The sequence below is a fragment of the Lepidothrix coronata genome, unplaced genomic scaffold, assembly GCF_001604755.1.
Source record: "Lepidothrix coronata isolate B3197 unplaced genomic scaffold, Lepidothrix_coronata-1.0 Scaffold0, whole genome shotgun sequence".
Taxonomy (NCBI): domain Eukaryota; kingdom Metazoa; phylum Chordata; class Aves; order Passeriformes; family Pipridae; genus Lepidothrix; species Lepidothrix coronata.
The window spans coordinates 2,290,691-2,316,224 of NW_016690180.1; the positions used below are offsets into that span (position 1 = coordinate 2,290,691).

General features: G+C 37.5%; 1 protein-coding gene across 7 annotated transcripts in view; it reads right to left on the reverse strand.

Moving 5' to 3' along the window:
- Positions 1–4,199: 4,199 nt before the first annotated feature.
- FAT1 (FAT atypical cadherin 1) overlaps positions 4,200–25,534 on the reverse strand; it is a 108,138-nt gene continuing 86,803 nt past the window's right edge. For 4 of the 7 annotated variants that reach the window (XM_017839263.1, XM_017839343.1, XM_017839127.1 and 1 more), the window contains 14 exons: positions 25,048–25,185; positions 24,786–24,929; positions 22,218–22,415; positions 17,436–18,237; positions 16,373–16,504; positions 16,112–16,275; positions 15,065–15,527; positions 14,401–14,554; positions 14,049–14,159; positions 13,227–13,858; positions 12,845–12,982; positions 10,762–10,821; positions 6,837–6,872; positions 4,200–5,911 (listed from right to left, as the gene is read on the reverse strand). In XM_017839263.1, coding sequence (XP_017694752.1) covers positions 5,286–5,911; positions 6,837–6,872; positions 10,762–10,821; positions 12,845–12,982; positions 13,227–13,858; positions 14,049–14,159; positions 14,401–14,554; positions 15,065–15,527; positions 16,112–16,275; positions 16,373–16,504; positions 17,436–18,237; positions 22,218–22,415; positions 24,786–24,929; positions 25,048–25,185 — 3,798 coding nt within the window. In that variant the 3' untranslated portion in view covers positions 4,200–5,285. Of the gene's footprint in view, positions 5,912–6,836; positions 6,873–10,761; positions 10,822–12,307; positions 12,362–12,844; positions 12,983–13,226; positions 13,859–14,048; positions 14,160–14,400; positions 14,555–15,064; positions 15,528–16,111; positions 16,276–16,372; positions 16,505–17,435; positions 18,238–22,217; positions 22,416–24,785; positions 24,930–25,047; positions 25,186–25,534 lie in introns of all 7 variants that reach the window. The other 3 variants (XM_017839196.1, XM_017839451.1, XR_001878706.1) reach the window with 2 other exon arrangements.

Consider the following 25,534-nt stretch of genomic DNA (forward strand, 5'->3'; position numbering starts at 1 on the left):
GTCAGATTTAGCAATGGATGTTGGGCATTGGTAATTAATAACTTTTGATTATCATCAATCTTCCCCTTTACATGAAAAGAAATAATTCTAATTATCTTTCTATTAAGCTTTTCCCCTAAGATCAAAGCAAAGATCTCATTTTACTGCTTTGCAGCTGTACTGGATATTGCACTGTGCTTCTCTGATTTTTATTCTCCCCCACGGCAGCTGTGGAAGAATGAGTTATGCTGTCAAAATTTATGTCTGCTTCAGCATGCTTGGTTTAATGGGGCCTTCATCTTTTTAGTATTTTTATGGAGGCTTGTGTAGGCTTGAAAGCTGTTTAATGATAAAAATTGTCAAGAGCTATGAAAAGAAATCAAGACAGTCTCCTCTTCGTTGTCTGACTTTTGTGTGGGGAATGTGTGCAGGGCTTTCAGTGAAATGAGAAGACTCCTTGTGTGGAGGCTGCAGGTACCTTGGTGTGGCAGTTCACAGCTACTGTTGGTGTGCAGAGCTGTGAACTAGACAGAACTTATGAATCATATGGTTTGAGCTGGAAGGACCTTAAAGATCATCTAGTTCCAATCCTACTGCCCTTGGCAGGGGTACCTTTCGCCAGACCAGGTTGCTCAGAGCTCCATTGAGCCTGGCCTTGAACACTTCCAGAGGTGGGGCATTGTAATGGTTTTAAGGACAGGCATCCACAACTTCTTTGGCCAGTTGTTCCAGTGCCTCACCACCCTGACAGTAAAGGATTTCTTCCTAATATTCAATCTAAACCTACTCTCTTTCATTTTGAAGCCATTCCCCCTTGACCTGTTGCTACATGTTCTTGAAAATAGTCTCTCTCCATCTGTCTAGTAGGCTCCTCAGGTACTGAAAGCCACAGTGAGGTCACCCTAAAGCCTTCTTTTTTCCAGGCTGAACAATCCCAACTCTCTCAGTTTTTCCTCATAGGAGAGGTGCTGCATCCCTGTAATTAATCATCTTGGTGACCCTCCTCTGGACTCACTCTAACAGGCTGATGATGTCCTTCCTATGCTGAGGGTGTGAGAGCTGGATGCAGTACTCCAAGTGGGGTCTCAGAAAAGAGGAGTAGAGCAGCAGAATTGCCTCCCCCAGCCTGCTGGCTGTACTGCTTTTGAGGGAGCCCAGGACACAATTGGCTTTTTGGGCTGTGAGTGCACATTGCTGGCTCATGTCCAGCCTCTTGTACTCGAGCACCCCCAAGGTCATGGCAGTCAGGTGAAGTCTCAGGTGACTGGAAAAAGGGAAACCCTTTGAAAAGGGTAGGAGGGAGGACGGTGAGAACTACCAACCTGTCAGCCTCACCTCTGTGCCTGGGAGTGTCATAGAACAGGTCCTCCTGGAAGCTATGCTTAAGGCACAGGAAGGACAGGAAAGTGATTCAAGACATTTAGCATGGTTTCTCCAAGGGGAAGGCTGAGCTGGGAGTTGTCCGAGGCACTTTGGTGAACTGCACTTATTCAGCACTGGTCTCTTCTGCAGACAGGTGTCAGCCATGATCCCTGACAGAACATAGACTAATCCCTGCAGCTGTCTTCCTTCAAGAGTTTTACAGACAGATACAGGATGGGAGTAGTGTATTCCTTCTTACCCTTTTACTTCAATAAAAAGTGGATCTTGTGGTTAAGCGACTGATTTCATACCTTCTTTGGCTTGAGTGGATTCAGATTTTTATCTTCTGGGCAGTGCAGGAACTCTCCTTAGATGTGGTTGCTTGGGACAGTACTTGTTTCAGGGAGGCAATGGGTAGAACAGGGAACAATGGAAAAACATTCTAAGTAAATATCCTTGGAGGAGAAGTCAAAACCTGGTAGCCTAGTCATGTTCCTTCTTCTAAGTGTATATACCTCAATCCCAGAGTTCTCAGCCCAGGCATGGGTGTTAAATATTGACTGAATGAAATTTTATAGGATTGTCTGTCGTTGTTTCTGCCTCAATTACTCCTAATCAGGTGGAATTGCAGTTTTTTCTCTGCTTCAAGGCAAAGTGACATTTCATACACTCCAAATAAAATACAGAATGGGCAAAACAGCAATGAACTTGACTCAAATCTGTTCAATAAAGCTTTAAATTCTACTAGCTCAGAAGTATTTTAAAATAGAAAAAATTACTTCAACAGGACAGTTAACTACAGCAAAGGGCCAGTAGGATGATAAAGAGACTGGAGCCTCTTTCATATGAGAGGCTGAGAGAACTGACTGTTCAGTCTGGGCATAAAAGAAGCCTCAGTGGGGAACTTATTACGTTTATAAATACCTGATGTGAGGATGTAGACAGAGATGGGCTCTTGTCAGTGGTGCCCTATGGCAGGATAAGAAGCAATGGGCACAAGCTGAAACACATGAAACTACATCTGAACATAAACCTCTTGCTGTGAGGAGAGATGAACACTGGAACAGTGGATGTGTAAATTCACTGAAATTCCCTATGTTAAAATGTTTGACTTATAAATTAAATCACCTGGCCACTGCTTTTGAATGTCTTGGATTACTAGAGTCAAACAGCAATGCTCTGCTGTATCAGTTTGAATTGGGTTTAAAATGTCACCAGCTTGGTTTGGTGTATTGCTGTAGGTCTGTGTGGGAAAACAGGTTTAATCACACTTACTGGACCTGAATTAGGTGATAAAATCTCCCTACAAAGGGCGCATTTGTCTAACATGGTCTTGCTTTACTCACCAACTGCAAAGCTGTTCTGGAGTTGAAAATACCTGCTATTTCTGTAAGCAACTCTTATGATGCCGCTTTGTCTTCTGCTGTGGAGTATAACCTGGGTGTTGCATGTTGCCTAGCAGCACAGTTCTTGTGAAGATGAAAAAAAAAAGGATATTCTGATACTTTCAACAAAATGTTTCCTTATGCTGACTTGGAATTTCATTATACAGTAATGAGACATTGTTCTTTTTCAGCATGATCTAAGTTAGCCTTCAGTTCACAGTACTATGAATAAAAGTACATTTAAGTACTGATATTGCTGTCCTTCACACTTATAAATTTTAAAAATCTGTTTTCAGGCTTTTTTTCTGTAAATGAGTAACTTTAGAAAATGTATATGTAAGGCAGGCTTTCATCTTTACTGAGAAACCTTATCAATTGAGAAATGACGAAAATCTGTGCAGTATTTTCCTCTTGCTGACTTCCTAAGGCTCATTCCTACTGGGAAGTAGGTATTAAGGAATCTTGAGCAGAACTGCCACTAAGCTTAACCTTCATAGCTTAAGAAGTGATCTGAATTACTAGTGTGTGATACCCTCTATTCACAGTTCTATAAGATTCTTCTAAAGCTATTCAATAAGAAAATACTAACACTCAAACCGATGTACAAAGAGATCTTATCAGGATGAATATTGCAGCACAAAGCCAGAATGTGTTTTCAATTTTTAACCCGTTGATTTTTTAGCCTTTTTACATAAATAATGAGACTGTTATCTGCATATAGGCAAGTTACCACTGAGGAATGTCTGTGCCGGGCTCTTTGGCTCTGTCCTATAATCCATCCATTTCCATTATACAGCTGCCAAGCTGAGAGTTGTTCCATTTTGTACATAAATAGCATTCCAAATACAAATCCAGTACCCTGTTCTGCTAGATGGTGGAAGGCTGAGGCTTAGCTCTCAGGACTGAGAGAATCTAATATTGTACCTTTCAGGCTACAGAATGTTATGATAAAATGGAGATGGGGCTGAAAGGATTCCAGGCTATATTAAAAATGTACTAATGTGCCAGGAAATCTATTTGAACTTAAAAAGCATCCCTCAAGCACGAGGCAGAGGACACAGCTATTATTACTTTAGCTTACCATCAGGGCAAATTTATGCCAGAGAACTCTATTAAAGGCTTTGTTCTTTTCTAGTCAGAAAAGCAGCAGGATACAGGCAAACCATATCCTGTCTTGACTTCTTCAAGGTAAATTTCTAGCTTCATGTAAGAAACTGCAATTGAAATACAATTGCATAAAAACACCACTGTATTTAGAACAAAAGACATTGGCACAGACATTTCAGCATGCAGGTGCACAGTCAAGGGACAACTAGTCATGACAATAACTATTCAGGTGATAAAGCAGGGGAGAAACTGATTTAAAGAGCTTCTGGAATTTTTTGTAAATGTTTGGGACTTCATAAAAAATACTCAGTAATTTACATAGTTGATATTATGTATTTAAAGAAAAATGCAAACTACCGAGAAGGCTACTGCAGGTTGATACCCATCAATCTTTATTCAGACTGGCCCGATTACTTTTAAAAACACCATTAAGCAGACACACACTGCCATCTCGTGAGCATCTCTAACACAGCTGCAGGCTGATTTCAGAGGAAAGGAAAGCGAGTTGCTTGGAGCAAGTAACTTAATACAGTACAAAACATATACAGATTTAAAAAATGCTGCACTGAATGCTTTGTCAATGGTATATTATATAACAGAGATACACAGAGAAAAGCTAAAGTATTTCATTAATAATTTATTGTCAGTAAGAAAGACTGGCTAATGGTAATTTTCAGTAAAAACCTTTACAAGACCATTGGATCACAAATATACAGACACTATAAAAACTGTGTCATGGTGGTTTTGGTTCTAAACTGGTATGTAGAGGGTCCCCAACACACTTTCCAAGAAGGGAAAAAAATGTTTACAGTTCTAAAATACAGCAACCCATTTAAGACATTTCCATATAGCTGACCCAGAAAAATATCAGACCTAACATATGTACAAATGAAATTGTGTGAATATGTTGAATGTTTTAGAATGAAATGTCAAACCTTGTGTTTTGGGGGAATACATAGAGTGATGCCCTGATTATAAGTCAGGGTGCTCATTTTTAATGGCACACTAACACCACTAGTTTCAGTGGAAAACAAATTCACAAAATATCTACAAAATCTAGTTAAAACTATTAAAATCAAAACTGTACATAAAATTTACAAAAAGTAGGAGAAAATTAATTGCATTAGAACTATATAAATATATGCATCATGCTAACATGGAGAAATGGTATGTGATTTTTTTAAACGTACACAATTGAAGTACAAAAAGGATGTTCAGAAATGGCACAGCCAATGGAAATCTTGGGACTGTCCAATTATAATAGGTTAGGAAATTGAAAGAGGCTGATTTAGTGAAATGAATTGCATGATCCAATGCTGCCATGCCAGTTTAGCTCGCTGAAACAAAAGCATTCACTGTGGTTGGGAAAAAACCAGAAAAATAAAAAAGCTCTTGAAAATTGTTCTGGATTTGATAAAGTTTGTTAAAGTCCAGGCACTTTTGTTGGGTGTGTCAGACTTCTGTATGTTGCTGGGAATCAAGTGGAGGAATTTTCACATCTTCAAAATGACTGTCATCTCCACTCTCATAGTCACTCATCATGACTTCAGACTCCATTTCACAGCATGCTGACACATCCGAGCAGGAAGCTGTGGAAGCATACACAGACATGGACATGTTGTCTACAGTGGGTGCTTCAAAGTCTCGATTGTACCCTAATGTGTAAGGAGCGTAAGGTTCTCTGTAACTGCCACTGATGCCACTGGTTGTGGTCTGAGGTTCTGACATGTCTGCAGGGTAGTGATGGGGAAGGTACTGATTAAGGTTAAACCTCTGCCTGCTTCTCGTAGAAGAACCCGAGCTACCTACGGCTGGCATGTCTCTGGGTGGCTGTATTGACTCAAATTGGTCGCTGTATTCAGGTGGTAACGGTGGAAGCTCATCAGGTGCAGGGAAGTCATCAGGTGGAGGCGGGAAATCACTTTCTATGTCATAACCACCAGGGTAATAGTCTGTATCGATGGCATTTGGATCTGTGTAGAGGGGAGCTGACTCCTCAACCACTTCATAATTTGGATACTCTTGGATACCTGGCAACTGAACACTTGGCATCCAGTCTGATGTATCCCAGTGGTAACCTGAAAAGTTAATTTAGAAAAAAGAAAACTAGTATTACTATCTTGTATTCCAGTCAGTCTGAACTGAGAATACACTGAATACATGTATTAAGACAAGGCAACCAGTGTGATTAGGACACTACTTGTTAATCAGAGAGCAGTTTGCCCTGGTTCCACAAAAAACATTCAACACAACACAACTTTATATTATGCCATGCATTAGACAGTGCATCATTCACACTTGAACTTTTACATTTTCTCAGACATTGCACCTAACATGGGAAGAGCTGCAGTCATCTATGGAATGTGCTGTCACAATGGTTCACTGGATAGCAAAGAATCAACAGCCTCCCTACTGCAGCTAAATTCTTTATCAATTGTTGAGTAATTAGTTAGGGTGAAAACAACAGCCTGTTTTTCTTAGGAATATATTTGGTATATATAACCCATGATATTTTTAAATAAAAGAAGTAATTTCTAATTAGTAAACTATTCAGACCATTAAAACTGACTTTACCTCTTGAGTGAATTATATAGTTAATTTTACAAAATGCTGTTAGCTCTACAGCAACTGTTACACCTCTGATAAAAATCTCTTACTATTAGTAAAGACATTCCACATTCAAATACAAGAACAAAATAGGAAAATCAAGCTTAATCATGCATAAATGACTGAACTTGATCCTCTCTTGCAAACTGCCCTTGAATAAGTTTGTATTCGTCTACTGGAAACTAGATGTAAGCCTAATCTCATAAAAAACCAATCATTTCTCTCATCTGAACACCAGCAAAGAAAATAATACACAATTGTAATATAGTGCAAATCTAGTAAAGAGTAATCACTGCGGACAAATGCACAGCAAGCAACTGATAGTAAGTCTGTGTTAAAATCAAATATTAAAAGAAATATTTTGGTGAACATCAATGAACTGCATGCAGAAGTCACCTCTTGAATTGCTGAGGTCAGGAACAGCAAAAGATTCTTTAGAATGAGAAGAAAAAGGAGAAAACATCTGTAGTTAGGAATCAAATAGTAGAACCAATATGAATGACAAACAATGACTGTCACTATAATGTTCATGCTGGTTTTGTCCAGTTTACTTAGCAAAACTAAAGTTGGCTTTTGTTTTTTCCTCCTGGACTCCTTATTTAAGACTTGAACTGCAGGACAGCTACTGAGTTCATGTACAGCCCAGCTGGGACACGGCTGTGTGGTGGCAAAATGTGCAGTCTGTAGTTTGCTGAAATCCTCATATCAGTAGAATTAGGACTCCTACTACAAAGGGTAACAAGCCTTGATCTGATTTTTTTCTTCCCTTGTATCACCCTTGTTTTTTGATACAGGGCTGCATCGAAGGACTTATACTTGCAAGTATCTCATGCAAAGAAAGTAACTCTCCCATTAGTGTCTAGCTTCCATACACAAAGCACTGGGAAACCTGCCTCCCTTTGTACAACAATTCCAACAATTCATGCTCAGCAGAGAACTGTCCTGTGTTATCTGACGAATTTTAAACCTTTCTCTCTTCAGGAATCTTTATTTCCTATTCAAATCTGTAAGGATGAGCAATGCCTATCCTAATAGCAGAATCTTCTCCTAAGAATTCATACTTTCATCTGTTCTTGGAAGACATCTATTCTTGGACAGAGGTTGACTCTTCAGTGGGGAGTTCCTCTTTTTTTAAGCTTGCCTAGCCCAGACTAATGGAGATATCAGTCTGAAATCTGAGACTCTTAAAGCATCTTCAGCCTCATCTCCAGGAGAAGGTTCTGACCACTAGTCTCCTTAGAAGACTAGAAGACTCCTTTATTTTTCCAGGAAAACTGACTGCAAAACTAAACCCATGTGGTGGTTTGGAAAAAATCTTTCCCCCTGGGGCTGGTGATAGTCTGCCCCAGAGGTGGTGTTTTTGATACTGAACCAATTAAAAACTTAGTGCGCCCTGTGGAAATTACATACTCACAGAACGGGAAGAGAAGAGGTTAATTTTAATTGCATAGCTAGAAGCAGAAGCAGCCATGCCTTGAAATGCCACATGTTATAGGGGGGCTGGGGGGCCTTTGCCCCCCCCGGCGAGGAGCAGCACAGCCACTGAGTGAAGCCCCCTTTCCCTGAAGCTGGTGACCAAGGAGGACCCCGAAAAATTGGGAAGACCCCCTGGGTTGCATTTTCTTCCCCACATCACAGTGGGGGGAAAGAAAAGCAGTGGCAAAAGTAGCACAACAGAGAGCTGTGGCCGTGAGCCAAGATGAGCTCCTGGCCAAAAGACTGTGCAAAGGAATTACAGGAGCAAGAGAAAGTAGCAGACAAGCAGCAAATATAGCATGGACCAGACCGAGAGATGCAGGGACGTTCGACGGAAAGACAGAGAGAGTGAGTCGGTTGGAATCAGTTCTAGGGTAAGGACTAAACTAAAAGCCCTTAGAACTCTTTGACCCCGGAGAGGAGGGGTGGAAATCCCCAAAGAAGTCTCCTGAGAGCTCATCCCCCAGGGGCCAGAACCTTCACCCAGAACCTTCACGGAGCAAGAGCAGGGGATAAAGACTTTAAACTTTAACCCCTTGCACTTCGTGCTGCAGACGTGGTGACACGGGTGTTCCCTTGAAATCCACAGTAATACCCTCAGACAAGGTGGCCGAGGAGTGAGAAGTGGGGGCAGACCCCCCTTCCCCCCTTAGAAGAAAGAAGAAGTCTAGCTATGACAAATGAAAACTGCTGCTTTAAAGATAAGAGACACTTCCAAGCACCGCAGAAATTAATTTGGAAGAGCTGTGGCCTGAAAGCGAAAAGAAGACCTCTTCTTTATTTCTGGACTTTTTTTGAAGGAAAGGAGAGAAGGTATATATATTGTTTCACCATAGAAGAGATAGTTAAAATTGTTATATATATGTATATATATCTATTATAGTATTTATTGTGTAAGTAACAAATTGTAATATAATTCCCTTCCCCCACACTGAGTTGTGCCTGTCTGAAAACTTCTCTACACACATTAGAACAAATTGTAGAAAAACTTTTGAAATTAGCTTTTTGAAATTTTTTTTTCCAAACCACCACAACCCAATAGGCACACTTTGGTCTTAGGATTTAAAGCACTTTTACCAAGAATGGGGAGCTCTTGGTTTTCCTCTTCTTATAAACAAGATATTGATGTGCCCTTCTTTCTAGGTAACAATCTGCTAGACTAGAGCTATATTTTCTCTTGCACTCCGTATTGCTAATTTGCATTGAGCTACAGTCTGAGGAGCAGTGCAGAGAATGCCAGCCTAAAACTATTCTAGGATGAGATTCATGCTTCCAGGATACCTCTTGGACAGAAACACTCGGGGAGACTAAAGGTAAAGACCATCTGCCCCAGAACTTGACCTTGCTGAAGGCTTGAGCAAGGATCTTTGCTGCTCGAACCGGCACCCTCCTGAGGGTGCTCAAAAGCAGAACTCTTTACCTAAGATACTTTAAAAGAAGAAATGCTTATTAAAAGTAGAAACTTTAAAGTGTTAAGAAGCAGCTGAGCAGGATATATTTAATGTCTCTATGACTACAATGCATAAAGCCTTCGTATTTATCTTACAGTGATGCTAAACCACCAAGTAGTACTTTCAACTTTGATTTGAAAATCCAGAATTTTTAATTTTTACCAATTAAAATCTTGAAGAAAATCTGAATAAATTATTAAATATTTCCACTGATAGATTTTGCCTCTTCTAGTCTTGGAGTTTTTCCTTTCCCAAGTACTGTGCATTGCAATTTTTTAGCACTGAGGACTACAGCCTATAGGTAAACAGTAATGAAATACTCTCATGTAATTAGAAGTCTTTGCATTTGTCTACTTTTTTGTGTTTCTGCATAAATTAAATGTAGGATGTACTTCAGATAACAAACCAAAGAGAATCTTTAGCTACTACAATCAATTTTATGTTCTTAAAATGGCTTCATTTTAAATAGGACTTAGTAACAAATGTTAGGTTTCCTAGTCTGTATCAAGAAATAGGAAGCACACACTGTAGATGTTATTCAGAAGTAACCTCTGCAAACTCATGGTCACGGAGTGAATTACTTGCCTATCACTGGAACTTAAACTATTATATGTCAATTAAGTCAATAGTTAGCATTTGTACAGACTCACTAGTACTTCTATTACTACTATTATTTTGTGAAGAGTTTGTGTTTTCCAGAATGGTTAGTTCTTAGCAGAAATGAAATAAAAGTCCATTGAAAATGTCTGCTTTGCCTGTTTCTAACTTCGAAATGCATACTACACACACACAAATAAATGCATGTGTACATACATACACCCAAACATACCTTTTAGGTACTGTTGTAAGGCTGGATAGTAACAAAGTACTTAAACTGACAGGGATGTGCATGCCTATATAAACCAGCTGCATACTAGAAATCAACGTTTTCTGCTTAAGAGACAGATTGATCTGAAGACCAGGGAAGTAAGTACTGATACCAGACTACTCCGATTCTGCTCAGCTGGACAAGGTAACAACAGATGTGGGTGGGAGAAGAAAAGGAAGAGAAGGCTGCTGCTTTTTCATCTACAGTACTGTATGTATTTGCCTTCGATGCTGTCTCAATTCTGCTGGGAGACTTAGCGTGAATATTTTCAAAAGAGAGTAAGCACCAAGATCTTTTTATGTCAATACTTTTTTTTGCAAGAAATCACACCTTGAAACCGTTTCACAGGGCAGCTGCAGCATACACAAGAAAATACTAACAGATATACAATATAAATATATTACATGCTAAAACTTATCAGAAAGTCTAAGTATTTATAATTCACATCTGCTAGGGGTACTTTACTAGAAGACAAACGTGCATTATTCTGCCAAAGCAGTAAATAAATATGAAAACATATATATACCTTCTTTTTCCACCGAGTCAACAACAGCATTGACAAGGTGTATTACAGTCACTATGGAAGCTTGTAAAAGGTATAAAAGGAGCAAATTAAAACAAACCTAGAGTTAATATCACTTTAAACAGCATACAGATACACAAATAACACACTGAAAATTGCAGTCCATTACTATTTTAGAAAGCACGATTATCTAGAAAGCAGTTGCATATAATAAATAAAATACATCTCTAAATCTCCATTTTGTTCTTGCTAAACATGCAGAAGCACTTGTAACTACTTCTGAAGCAAACTTTGCATAGGCAAAGCTGCTTTGCAAAGTTGCTTTAGTTGTGTTAGAATTTCTGAAATGTTGCCTAAACATATTTGTTTGCGTAATACTTCATCTACATAGCAACAAACTAGACTTTTCTAAAGGCTTGAGTTGGGTAAATTAAGGAGTATTGCATTAGACTTCCCCTTTAAAAATGAAAATTACATTCCCTTCCCCCACAATGAAAGTTAAAGGAAAGAAATTTTCACTGAAATGAATTAAAAGTTGAGAATATGAAAAATATCTACTCAAAATTTCTGTTGCTGACCTTAAGTTGTGTGTGAACTGTGATATCACAGTAGGAATACCAAATTCAGGGTGCTACATTGTTATTTAAAAACAACAAAAATGAATGTATTTTTATGTCTTCCCTTTCCCAAGATATTTTTGGTAGGGAAAAGGATTTACTGTTACAGGATAGGATGAAGTAAGCACATGCAATTTGTTTGCATGGCTCAGGAATTAAATTTGAAGCTAATAAATTCTGAATCTACCAAAACAGAAGGAAGCAACAGTATCTATGATGCTACAGCTATTTCTCTTAAAATGATGTATTAATGAGTAATCAATACATGACAAGAAATGGGAGCAAGAATATATGAAATATATGTGATGGAGAGGAGTGGAAAAGAACATGTACAATACAACACTTAAAACCACAGGAAAAAGGTTGAAAGTTGGTATCAGGTCTATTGATAAAATGATGAGGACTGTAAGCATACCATTTTACTTTCACCAATCATTAACACAGATTTTTTTTATGCTGTAAATAACAAATCACTCTACTTCACTGAGAAGCAGAATGTTCTTTATTCCTAAGCTAAAAGAATTTCAAGTTCTTTTTACCACACAGAGACAAAAGCAGAAATTGGAATAAAGAGTCAAAACGCCTTAACTTAGTGAATTAAGTTATGAGACAACTGTGGCTTTGTCCAATCAGCATGAAGTGTTTCTGAATACATAGATGCATTCATATCAACTGTAAAAGCATCTGTCATCACAATTGAAAAATAAAAGACTTCCAATTAATAATAATCAAACCCACAAATATGTATGTTGATTATATTTTGATGGACTGGAGTTGTGATCAAAATAATTTTATTTTTATATTGGCTTATTTATTGTATGAAATGTTTTTGTTCATTCATTTTAATCATGGTGAAAGCCAAATATACTGTTCTATTATAACAAAATTCCTTTTTGTGCAGCTTCCTTCATTACTAAAGTAATCAAACTTACAAGTAGTCCCTTAAACTCTGCTCTCACTCAGAACTGATCTGATCCATATGGGAGCTGAGGTCGCAGCAAGAAAAAGAGAAGGAAACAGATGAAACTGTAACACCAGAAAGCTTTTTACTGAGAGCTGAACGGCAAAGCGAAAGTTATATTTGTGCAAAGGCCATTGTTTAAATTCACTGTATTCTTGCATAAGGTGATAACTAATGATAACCTAGAAGAGTTTCTCAAATTTTACCACCTTTTAAACACAAGGCTCTGAACACCCTGGGCTGCATTTTCACTGTAATATTCCAACAACAGAATGATTATATATAATTTTAAGGTAAAATACTTAACACAAAGTGTAAGAGAGGTAAAATACTTCAAAAAAATTAACAAATCTGGGTATTAACATAAGTAAATACAGATATATATTAAATAAGCTACTATTTAATATATATTCAATATATGTAAGTCTTATTGACACTAAGAGATATAGATGCAAAGACAGAACAAATGAACTTAAGTGGCAGTACAGAATGATTGCATTTTACGTACCATTGTCATCACACGATTCAGACTGGAAGGAGCTGAGAGACTGGACCTCAGACATGCTTTCTCTAGCACTGTAAGGATGGGAGTTCTTTTCATCCAGAGGCTTTTTAGAAAGGCAGGGGTCAAGATCTACTACTTTAGCTGAAAGAAAAAAGTTTCAAGTGAGACAATTAATAGATTGTAGACTAAAGAGTCAATAAAATTTAACGCTGAGATCTACGCATTTTTAGAAAACTTAATAGAACATGAAGCCTGATCACATTCATAACCCAGTAAAGTCATAATGTTTTCATACCCTAACAGACACAGACAGTGTTTGCACTAATATTAAAATTATACCAGCACATGCATTTAGCAGAAAAGAAAAAATAAAAACATTTCTTACTATCATAGTCAAAATCCCAGCTGGGTTTCTGTATTGAATCACTGTCTGAAGGCGAGTTGGAGGGAGGTGGAGGTGGCAAATTTGGTGCTACACTGCAAACAGCTACAGCTTTTCGGTGACCATGTACAGAATCTGGGTTAAAAGTACTAAACTCTGGGTGCTCAGGGATAGCAGACCCCTCAAAAGAATTCCTGTCAAGGTTGTTCCTGGAGTCGCTTGGAATGCTTGGAGTGTATGAAATGGGACGAACAGGAACCTGTGGTGGGATGTCAGAATAGATGTTCTTATTCAATTTTGCATCAAAATACGGTCGTTGCAAGAAGGCTGTTGTAGCTCCCAGTTGCTTGTCTTCAGGTTCTGGCTGGTGCTTCTTCTTTCTACTAACTACTTTGCGGCAAACAACAAAAATCACAACTAACAAGAAGATTCCTGCGATGAAAACAATAATCCCAATCACTTCAGCTAAGCTAATGTTCCAAGATGTTGAAACGTATTTATTAAGAACTATGTCTGTGCAGTGTTTTCCTCCAAATCCATGACTACAGTTGCAGTGATATGAACCGTAAGTATTCTCACAAAGGGCACCATTAAGACATGGGTTTTCTATGCATTCATCAACATCAGTCAGGCACCTATTGGAAACAGAGAAGAACAATGATGTTTGGTTTACATCAGCAGTCTTTGTTGTAATCTCCTTGTTCTCAACAATTCTGGATATATGTAATATAGAGTACTGTGCACTATCAGGCAACATCTGAGATTTCAACCAGTTTGAACTGTTATGTAATGCTATTAAAACTCAGAATGTGGAACACTACCTACCTTTCTCCACGAAAGCCTGCTTCACACTCACAAACAGGTCCATCCAAACTGTCAATACATTTGCCACTGTTTTTACATGGATTGTCTTTGCAATATGGACCCAGCTGGCACCTGCAAAGCCAAAACAAACAAACAAAAGTGCATGAATGAACCATTACCTTACTGCAAGTGAGTATATAGTGTGGGATTCAGGCTGTAATATACGAGCTATCATTAACTTCAACTAACTCCAGGGGGTCTCAACGTCTCAACTTTCAGTAGGAAACAGATAAAAAAGGAAACAGAAACAGTGTTACATTTGTAGCCTGTTCTCTAAGGGGTTCATTGATACAAAAAAACCATACAAACATACCTTTGACCTGTGTATTGTCCTCGGCACTGGCAGATAAAATCATCACTGACCGGGATGCAAGTCCCACCATAAAGGCAGGGGTTGGAAGAACATGGGTTGACACTTACATCGCAGTGAGTTCCCATAAACAAAGGTAAACACTTGCAGTAGTAACCTGAAATCAAATACAGTCTTTTTGAAAGACGCACATGGCTTTACTGAATTTGAGATAAAATCCTCCCTGCCCACCTACCTGTTCAAAGAAATAGAGGATGGGAAAAAATAGAAATATTTTTTTTGAAAGATGAAGGAAAGTCTAACAGTAAGGTTTATCTTGAACATGATAGATGGACAACTTTCATTTCTCTCACAAAACTCAAGTTGTCACAATTATTTCAGAATTTTTAAAGGAAGACTCTAAAGTAGGCAGTTAAAAGGACGGACATCAGGTCATGATACCGAAGATTAAATCTCCACTTTTCCAGATGGACTTTGTTTACTTCATATCCCAAGGAATTGAATTTAGAACACAGGCAGACAAGAGCCTTCCTAGCTGCTCAACAATCAGCTTTCTACGTCTCTCTGGGAAAGCATGAATTATGCATAAAGTTGTTTTGTCCTTCAAAGCAGGGAAGCTGAAAAGCAGTTTTGAAAACTAAAAGCAGAAGAATATAGCACAGCTTACCTCCATTTGACAGTGCATTGCAGATGCCTCCATTCTGACATGGGCTGCTTGAACAACCATCTGTGGTAGTCAGTAAGCATCCAGGAGTGACATCTACAGATTCTTCCATGTGTGCATAATTTCGTGGCTTGCTGTTTAGGGGCAGCTCTTGTCCATTAAGTACAACAGAGTCCATACAGCCTCTGAAACCATTGCTAACCTGAGGACTTCTACCGTGTCTTGTACCTTGCTGACGAATATGACCGCCAAAAAACACATGATTATCTAGGTTTAGAGTCCTAAGCGTACCAGGAGCAGTACCAGATGCAGTATGCACCCTATCCAGAACAAGTCGTGCATAGTTTCCGTCCACTTCAAGAGATACTGAATGCCACTGGCCATCATTTATCTGAATGCTCTGAACAGAGACAATCCCAGGTCCGCTGCCACAATCAAATTTATATTGCAGTCTTCCATGGTGAATCTACAGAGGAAAGCCACAACATCAATAAATGGTCTGCATACTTAAGAGTATAGAATATTGATGCCTATAAAATTTATGTTTGTTGAAAAGACAGGATGATAGTGGTATTCATAAAAGGCAACTTAATAACATTGTTTTCCAAACAGTCACAGCAACTGTGATTCATTCAATATAGTTTTTAATTAAAACCTACACTTGGTACATTTTTTTCCTCTAGTAAAGAAGTCACAGATCATAATGAAAAAATTACAATACTTCAATATCTTTCATCTTATGCCTTAAGTGACTTATTTTGTATGGACTTCAGTATTATAAGCAAAAAGTTTAAAGTTGTTGCTTAAAAAAGGTGATTAGTGAAGATTTTTTTGTTTGTTTTACTTTTAAAACATTAAAGAAAACAAATTCCTTTTACTCATTTACAAAATTCTGTACAAGTTTATCACCTAGATGTATAACACACCCTACCTTCAAGACAATTACCAATTATAACAATTCTACAGAGATATTATGACTCAATTTTTTAATCTGGCACAAAAAATGGTAAGAAGAAAAGAGGAAATATGCACTAGGAGATTTTAGCATACCTCTAAGATACTGTAGTCTGTTCCTCGAGCATACATAACAACTGCATGAGCAGAGTAAGTTCTAAGTCTCATTGTCAGCTTCATTTCCTCTTTGTTCTCAGTTTCCATGAGACGGTATTTTACATAGCTGCTCCCAGTAAATGTCACAGCAGAGCCAGCTGGTGCTTAGCAATACAGAAAAGTGTAAAATGTATTAGCACTTGACTGGAATCAAATTTATATTTGGAAAATAATACAGGTTTTTTAGAGTTAATTCCTTACCAGGACACTGTCTAGCTTTGCTGTCTTGGCAAACACAGGTGTATTTTCCTTCCTTTGGATCTCCTAAACATTCAGTACCTTCAGGGCATGGGTTTCCTTCACACACACTATTCACCAGGGGGCACTTCCCTTCTGTAAAACAAAATCCATTATTTCTTTTCTGTTGGTGGTAATACTGTTTTGTGAAAAGGGACTCTTAAGTACAGTAGCTGAAAGTAACCCAAATAATATTCCTAACTATCAGACGTGAAAGTGAAGTAACAGTTACAGGACACGACTGGCACAGATTAGACAAATGGCATATAGAATGGCTGATGTTCATCCTTATCTTGACTACTCAATTTAATTGGTAAAAGTGGGAAACTGGTGTTGTGGTTTAAGGTTTACCATTACTGTCATTCACCATAAAACCCAACATGTCGATATTAAACATGGACAGAGTGAGTTGGGGGGAGCAGGAGAAAAGCATGTCTGTATTTGAGACAGAAGAGGAATGGGCTTTAAATATTTACTTCATATGTGCAAGTTCACCCAGCAACGTTAAGTCTTGATTTTAAAAAGCAATGTTGTTTTCATCTTAGCTAAAGACAAATGATTATTCTGCTATAAATCTGTATGCTTATATGTATTTTAGTAAATATTAATTTCCCACATCACCCTGTCATTCCCAGCCAAGTTTGGAAGCTGTGTGGGTCACTTCCCTAAGCAGAAACAAGGAAGTATTCAAGGAACTTTTCAAGAACTTACCTCTGTGCGCACAAGACTGAAAATGGCCATCAATATAGAATAGGGAACAACAAAAAAATTAACTTCTATCATAAAATGGAAAACAAAGGTGTAGCCATAAAAAAAATAAAAATCCACTCCCATAAGCTTATATTATGTAAGCTCTTAAAATGAGGTAATGAAATAAGAATTACTCTTTACTCTTAAAAAAATTAGGCAAATGTTGCGGCAAGGATTACAGAACATTTTTAATCTTGTCCTGTAATGTAAATTTCCACCCGTGGATTATAGCTTTTTAAAACCAGAATAATCTTTTCAAGGATATGGTTCTCCTTACCTTTACAAAGACAAACTGCTGTTCTGTGATGTCGGGGAGTGACAAAACTCAACCTGGCTGTGCTGTGCGTTGACATGATGTTCTCATCCACTGTTACTTTTTCTTCACAAAATTTCAAAGGACAATCTAGGCCTGCGCAGAGCTTATGAAACACATCAATTATCCGGACACCTAAAATCTCCTCTAGGTCAGGCACAGAAGAGTTTATCTTGTGGAGCAAAATTCTCGTTGGGTGGTGAGAGCTACCAGATTTTTCAATATTCAGGAGGACATCAAGATTTGAAGGAGGATCAGAAGGCTGCAAACTAACAATCTGGATGTCATTTCTCCTCACGCCCAAGATGTTTCTTAATGCTCTCTGGAAATTGCGCCAGTAATCGCCAATAAATTCTTCAGGGGACAGGTTTGCAAAGCGTATTGCAATACTGTGATTTAGTAAATCTTGTGTGATTTGTCTGATGTGTACAGTAATATCAGCTGCAGTTGTAAATTTTCCATCTGTAACAGTGACATTTAGGAGGTACTGTCCTACATCTAACCTTTTATGTGCTATTAGTTTGCCACCAGTACTGGAGACGGAGAACAAGGATTCCATTTTGGGGTCCAGACTGTATGTCAAAGTATCGTAAACATCTTGGTCGGTTGCATGAATTTTTCCAATGACACCACCTGAATACTCTTCCCCAAAGGCTGTGATAAAGATTTCTAGAGGTAGAATTGCTGGAGAGTAAATGCTTTCCTCAATAACTCTAATATCAATGTAAGTCAAAGATGACAGTGGTGGTTTTCCATTATCTGCCACCTAAAGGAAAAATGAGGACAGATTGACATTTTTGCTTTATCTCAAATTCTACTGTAGATATTAGAGCTGTATTTTTCTATCAAAAAAAAATAATACTGCAAATTTAAAAAGCTTATATAAACAGGCACAGACAAACATGTTTTCACTTCTCCGAAGATTAAAAGGCTACAGTGCTCTTATTACCTAAAAACGCCAGGAAGCTACTAACGCTAGTAGGAAATACAGAGGAAATGTACAGTAGCTGATTTCAGACAGCAGATGGTGCTTGAAGCTTTTTTATATCAAGCATGGAAACACTACAAACTTGAAATGAGTCATGCACTAGAAATGTACAGCATGCTTCATCACAGTTAGGAGGTGGTCTGGAAGACAAACTAAATGTGGTATGCCAAACAATACTTCAAAAGGAAAACAATACATGCAGAAAGTTACAACTAATTATGTTGTCTTTCATGATTTTTGATCATGGAGAGGGAAAAAACCCACCCGTAGTGCTTTTTGCTTCAGACAATTAAAGTAATTATCTTTAACAGAATCAGCCTAATTCAATTTTAAAGCCTTTTTGAATACCCTATTCTCCACCCCTTTTGGACAAAAATATACACTGTTGTTTTATAAAGATGAGACAAAAAAAGAGTAGAAAAGTGAGAAAAGAGCATTTCTTTGGGTTCACTTGCTTTCTGTTTCTCAGCTCTTGTTTCCAATCTACCTTTTTTCCCAGAGTTTTTTCCCACTTATTGAAAGCGACACAGAAGAAATAGGTAAAGAAGAACTGGAGAGATGTGAAAGTACAGTGGGGATACACAGGGCTCAGAAGGTAGAAGATATTCTGCATTGTTCAAAAGATTTTGCAATAATTTTATGGAGACTACACGTACACTTTGAAGATCTATGCAGAGAAGCTGCTTTTGATTTTTCATACAGATTTAAGCAAAAAAGGAGTAACTCCAGGCACAAGATTATCTGTGGATGTGTACATAATCATGGCATTTCTAAAAGGTAATGCATATATCAGAAAACTACACGTCTTCATCTGTTAACTCCAAAAGACAGGCATGGCTAGAAACTTGCTCTCTTAGTTACTGAAACATAAATAACGAGAGAAAGAGAGGGAGAGAGAGAGAGAGCACTCAAGTTGGCAAAGTTTTGTTCTGCCTAGATTTCTGCCTGGAAACAAGACAAGGCAGGCAGTTTAGCTACAGGAGAAATGCCCAAGGGAAACAAGAAAAGGCTCAAAACAAACAGACAAGCAAAATTATAACAAATGGACAGCAAATAGGAAAGAAGAACCCCAGGAGAAATGATTTTTCAACAGTGCAGATATTTAAAAAACTGTTTTGATTGTAAACTAAAGACTTCAGAGTGTGGCACAAAGGACTGCATGACTCATAGCTGAAGATTTCGCACACTAGCGCTGTGAGACATTTGTTAATGGATAATCTATTTCCTTTGGAGAGAGGGCAGGCAAATGTGAGTGGCATGCACATGTAAGTTGACCGTTGGGGAAAAAAAACCCTCAACCTTATTTCTATTAAAACCACAAAAGTAAAGTAATGCTCATATTAAGTAAAGTCTTCTGAAGGTACTGGGTGTGTAGAGTGCATATGGGAGGAGTTGTTTGTGGTTTTATTGTTTTTTTTTTTCATTTGTTTGGAGTTTTTTTCTAATTAATTACATGCCTGTAACTTAAGACCATCACTGCCTCAACAATCCATTCAGAAAGCAACTAAGGTGATAGATGTCAATACTGGAAAGCGGTGAAGGTCAGCTAAAAAATGAAAAAAGGGTATCAAGAGATCATAAACAGCTATTAACTTGTGATCTGTAAGATGAAAGTGCAGAAATTAAATAGAGTGCAAACTTGAGAAAATGCTTCCTACAACCTTTGAAAAATCTTTGTTTTAAACGAACAGGGGAAGAATATTTTCCCACAAAAGTCATGACTCTGGTTTTGTGTGTATCATTGGAACTGAAGTCTTGTGATATGGAAATGCTAGTTCTAGTCTTAGATACCTTCATACTCATTTTTCATAGGATAATAGCAGATAATAGCAGCGTTTCCATTGAAAAAAAGGTAGCATAGTGTGAAATGACAAACGGCAATTAAAAGATGGTGACATCCTGCCAGAATCCAGTTGGGAAACTTGTAAATCAACAGATTAGACAAGTCCAAAATACTGAGATGGAATAGTACAGCACACAAAAAATGCACATTAGTACAGTCTGCTCTAATGATTTACAGTCTCTGAGAAGTCTTTGTTCTAAATGAGTACACTTGTTTTAAGACACTTTTTTAGCTGCTGGATGCCATTAAAATAGCCCTTATTCATTCCTTAATAAAAAGGCACTTTTCAAGTGCTGTGCTAAAGACAAGATAGCTGAAGTACTGACAGGCTGTTTGCAAGCAGCCTAGAGTCCAGGAAGTAGCTTAGAAATGAAAGAATTGCATGATTCCACCCAGAGGAAGATGTTAGATAGGCATCTCACATTTAAGAAAAGCCAGGAACATTAGGAAGGGCCAAAGGTGCAGTTAAATCATGAAAAGTGACAAAGTCAGTAAAACAGTCTACATAGAACAGGCATAACTGCCTATGAGTGCATTTATAAGGATATGTTTTAGAGGTGAAATAAATAGAAATTAGTTACTGCTTAGAGAAGATTTAAAATGAAACATATGAATCTTGTTCTACACTAATTCCACATATAGGAAAAACATTGCTGGTTCTTCTTCCATAAACAAAAAGGTGCCTTTGAGGGAATAGGCATATCACTACTGAGGAAAAAATGGCTAACAGAGGAATGATACACCTGCCCCCTTTTGCATCTCAACTCTTAAACTTTAAATGAAATTATATCAGTTCTTATACCGATGGCTCCAGGTAACATATTTTAGTGACTCAACCAGCAAATTACAGTATCTGTGGGAATTTCTTCTTCTTTCCCCAAAGAAAACAGACTATGTATAAATATGTCACAATTATCCCAATGTGGACAGAATTTAGTATACACTGTTGCTTTAAAACTCTGCAAGTGCATGTTTACTCAGAAATTATCTGTAATAGTATGTATAGGAATAATTTGGAGATTGAAAGAAATTCTTCATGTAAAAATAAAGGTAAGAATTTTTATTAAAATATGATTCTGGAAACGAAGTTTAAGAACTAAGACTAGCTATTTTTAGCCTGCCAATTTTAAGTCCTCTGTTCACAGCTGCTTAACTTATAACTGAATTAAAAAGATTAAAAATTGGTTTGAACTTTTCTTACATTAGGTTACAAAAAGCATTTGAGAGAACTTCGCTAGGTTAATGTAACCTTGTACGTGGTCTGGTCTTTTTGCACAACAGTGGCAAATGTAGTACATAGTATATATAGCATTTCAGGTAATTTTTTGGGGTTTATGCTGTGTTTTCCACTGCAAGATCCTTAGATCTCAAACTACTGCAAGTTTCAATGCTATGACAAAGGTGCACTGACTTGCTTTTCCAAACTTAAAAAAACATGTTTTCAATTGCCATTGGAAAAAGAATGTGGCACTACAGAAAAATTTGTTATATTGTGCAACTTTCAATATCCCTGTTTCTGTCATATGAGTGTAGTCCAGCACACAGCTTCCAGGGTCAAAGCGACAGTGGCAAGAGGAATTCTGCAGTCAATAGTGGGTGGCTGTAGGGATCTGTTCCCTGCTGGCTTTTCCAGCATCTGAATCCCGGAAGGCAGAGGGCTTATCAAGACCACTTACCCAGTTAATATCTTACTTACAACTTACTCCTACTGTTAGTTTAATTAAACTTCCTGTGTAGATTTCCATTTAAACCAACAAACTTTGTCTCTGAAGAAGTTACCTCAAGGGATATGCCTCAAATGACTACTTGGCACGTCAGTATCTTGTAACAGAAAGACAAGTAGTGGACTGGGAACGAGTGGGAAAAGTTTACTAAATGCTTACAACACAAAACAGCTAGAGGAGGCACATCCTACCTTAACATGAAGTAAATAGTGATCCCTCACTTTGCGATTCAGTGTAGCACTTGTGGTCAGAATTCCCTGCTGGTTAATCTGAAAAGTGTTCTCTTCATTTCCACTCAGGATGGTAAAGAGAAACGGAGGGCCGTTGTGAGAAGAATCCTTGTCTGTCACCACTAGTTGCAGCACACTAAACCCAATAGGCTTATTTTCCTATAAATACATAATACACATTGCTTTTGTTAAATTGAGGATATAGTCTGACGCTGATTTCTTCTTCATAACAGAAAAAAACCCCAAATTATTGTCAAACCAGTTAATTGGTATTACGAGAAATCAGAATGACCACACTGTTTAAGAAAAACTACTACCCTCTAAGAATAAAAATAAAAAACAGTAAAAGGAGAAAGGCAGTACATTTTTAAACTTCGTATTATATTTTTAAAGGTAGTTCTGCCTTGATACTTTACATTTCCCACTTCTGGTCTGAATTAATATTACTGTAGCCTAATTATCAAGTCATCAAAGATTTCAAATTTAGCTAAAACACCTGTTAAGAATAATCCAATGCCTTTGCTGAGAGGATTAAAAAAATACACTCCTCCATCTGACCCCTTGTGCCCCTAATTAGTGTTCTGACTATAACTGAGGCTGCTACAGCCACAGTCCAACTAAAATATGAAATCCTGGCTTTAAAATTTGCATCATAAAACCCCTTCAAGTTTTCATCATGTGGAGGCCTGAGGTTTCACAGACACTTATCACAGGCTTATCATATATCTTACACACACATACAACCTTATCTAACACTTTTAACACCTCTTCCAGAATACTCGTGCTATACAGTATTGACTAGATTTTTAAATATAATACATATTTTAAAAGCAAAAAAAAGGAGAGACATTATTTTGAAGTACAACAATAACAAAATGCTATTCTTTCACTGTTGTCAAAACTTCTAATGACAAGCATACTCTTTGTTCCTGAAAGAATAAGTCAATTTAGTTATCAGACATTGCAGCTGAAGTTTTTTTTGCCTTTCATCAAAACAGACAAGGACTACCATTTTAAAATACAAATATTTACATTTGGACATCTAAAGCAATTTGATTTTATTAATAGCTAAGCACATTTCTAACTGTGTCCAAATATATCCATCTTCGATACATTAGGAAATGCACACCAGCATTCTTGGGCAACTCCTTCAGCTTCTTCCGTGCTACCTTCATACTAGGACAGGCTTATATGACTGAACTATAAAACAAGAGGTCATCCTTTTAAATTGAGTAAGGGAAATATTACAAAGAGTGGCTACATAATCTGCAGTTTTAGGAGATACATTAATTAACATTTATTTCAAGGAAGACTAACTGGGGAAAAGAAAATCCATTTGACAGCACATAAACATACAAATCTTGAGGGGTTTATGTTGTTTTGGGTTGGTTTTCTTTTGTTTTGTTTTGGGATTTTTGGTTGGTTGGTTTGTTCTTTGTTGTTGTTGTTAGTTTGTTTTTTAAAGCAAGATCCAGGACATCTTACTTGCTACTCTATGTATATTGGATAGAAATTAATCACTTTGTCTTATTTCAGAAAGCTACCTTTACAGATCATGTACATCATCTCAAACAGAACTGGTATGTTAGGATGACACAGTGCACCAGAGAACATTGCCTGATCCTCACTGATCTATTGTACTAGACCAGGCACCAGCAACAGCAAAAGGACCCAAAGGATTGAGCTCATTTACAGTAGATAAAGGTCTTAATATAATTCCTTTGTTGCCTTTCATTTATTCTCTATTGAATTCAGGAAGACAAGAAGTACAGACACTGCCCCTCGCTGTCTTTGCTTTAGTAGAGTTTTTTGAATCAGACAAGTACACGCCAGACACTTGAGAATATGGCCCACTGCTACCCTCCTAAGATGCAAAATTAGTCAAAGGATTGGTATGCAGCATTATGCAATACTACTCCTGTTCTAAATGCTTCTGATCCCAGAGACGGCCAACAGAAATTGTCTTAACCTATGTACCATAGTGCACAACATTAGCTTCACAGTAATAGGTACCTAAAAGATCTTTTTTGTAAGAAGTAACTCTTAAGATTAAAAAGAAATAGTGAAATAATTACATATTTTAATATCCCTGTATGATGCTAAGAATGTTATAAACATAAATGCTATGTATAATAGGTACATATACAAGGAATATGAAAAAGTACCCAGAAAGGTTGTAGTCTCCCTCACTGGGGATGTTCAAGAACATCTGGATGCAATTCTCTGCAGTGTACTCTAGGATGGCCCTGATTGAGCAGGGAGGTTGGACCACATGACCCACTGGTCCCTTCCAACCTGACCCACTCTGTGATTCTGCGAACTTGCAGTGCAAGTTTCTAAATAATCTGCACAATAGGAACTTTGTAATCCTTAACACTTATTTGGTAAGCAGTCTCACTGGCGACCTTAAATAATTAAAAATACAGAAAAATAGAACTAAAGCATTAGATTTATTGTATCTTGCAACATTTTTCAAGTCACAATAGTTCAATAATATTATGATTTGACTACTTCATTATCTGTATTTACCTGGATGATAACGCTATAGTTTCCTTTTGAGAATACTGGAGGATTATCATTTACATCAGAAACATCAATATTAACTGTGGTTGTATTAAGTCTAGGTGGACTTCCATTATCTGAAGCTTGAACTGTCAAGGTATATCCTGATATCTAAAAAACAATTAAAAAAAATTTCAAACATTCACTAAAGAGAAAAACATAACAAACTCAGCTTTTGTTTTATATCGTTAAATTAATCTCAATAGCTCAAAAAGCATGAACAATTTACCTTTTCTCTGTCTAGAAGCTTAGTCACTTTTATTTCACCCCTGGTAGGGTCAATTGTAAAAGGATTTCCTTGATTGCCATCTATAATTGTGTAGTGAATGCGGTTGTTAGAAGATCCATCAGCATCATCTGCCATAACCTAAGGGACATTATAGTTTCATTTAAAACAGGTTGAAATAGACTCTAGCATCTTTCAAGCGAACTCATCCTGAAGATGAGCTGTTTTGGTTTTAACACATTTCATGGTTTTAAGAGAAATATCATCCAAATAGAACATACCAACATCACTTAATTTCCTGAATTTCTTCTGAAAATGAAGTCATATTCTCATGAGGAGAACATAAATATATCACAAAACATCATCTACTTTCCCACAGCATCTGAAGTCCCTGGTTCTGAAACTTTTTCAAAGTAAATTTTCAATTCACTCAGTGGCAAACATCTGTTCATTTATGTTCACCTTCAAATCAACACTTATTCCTTTAAGA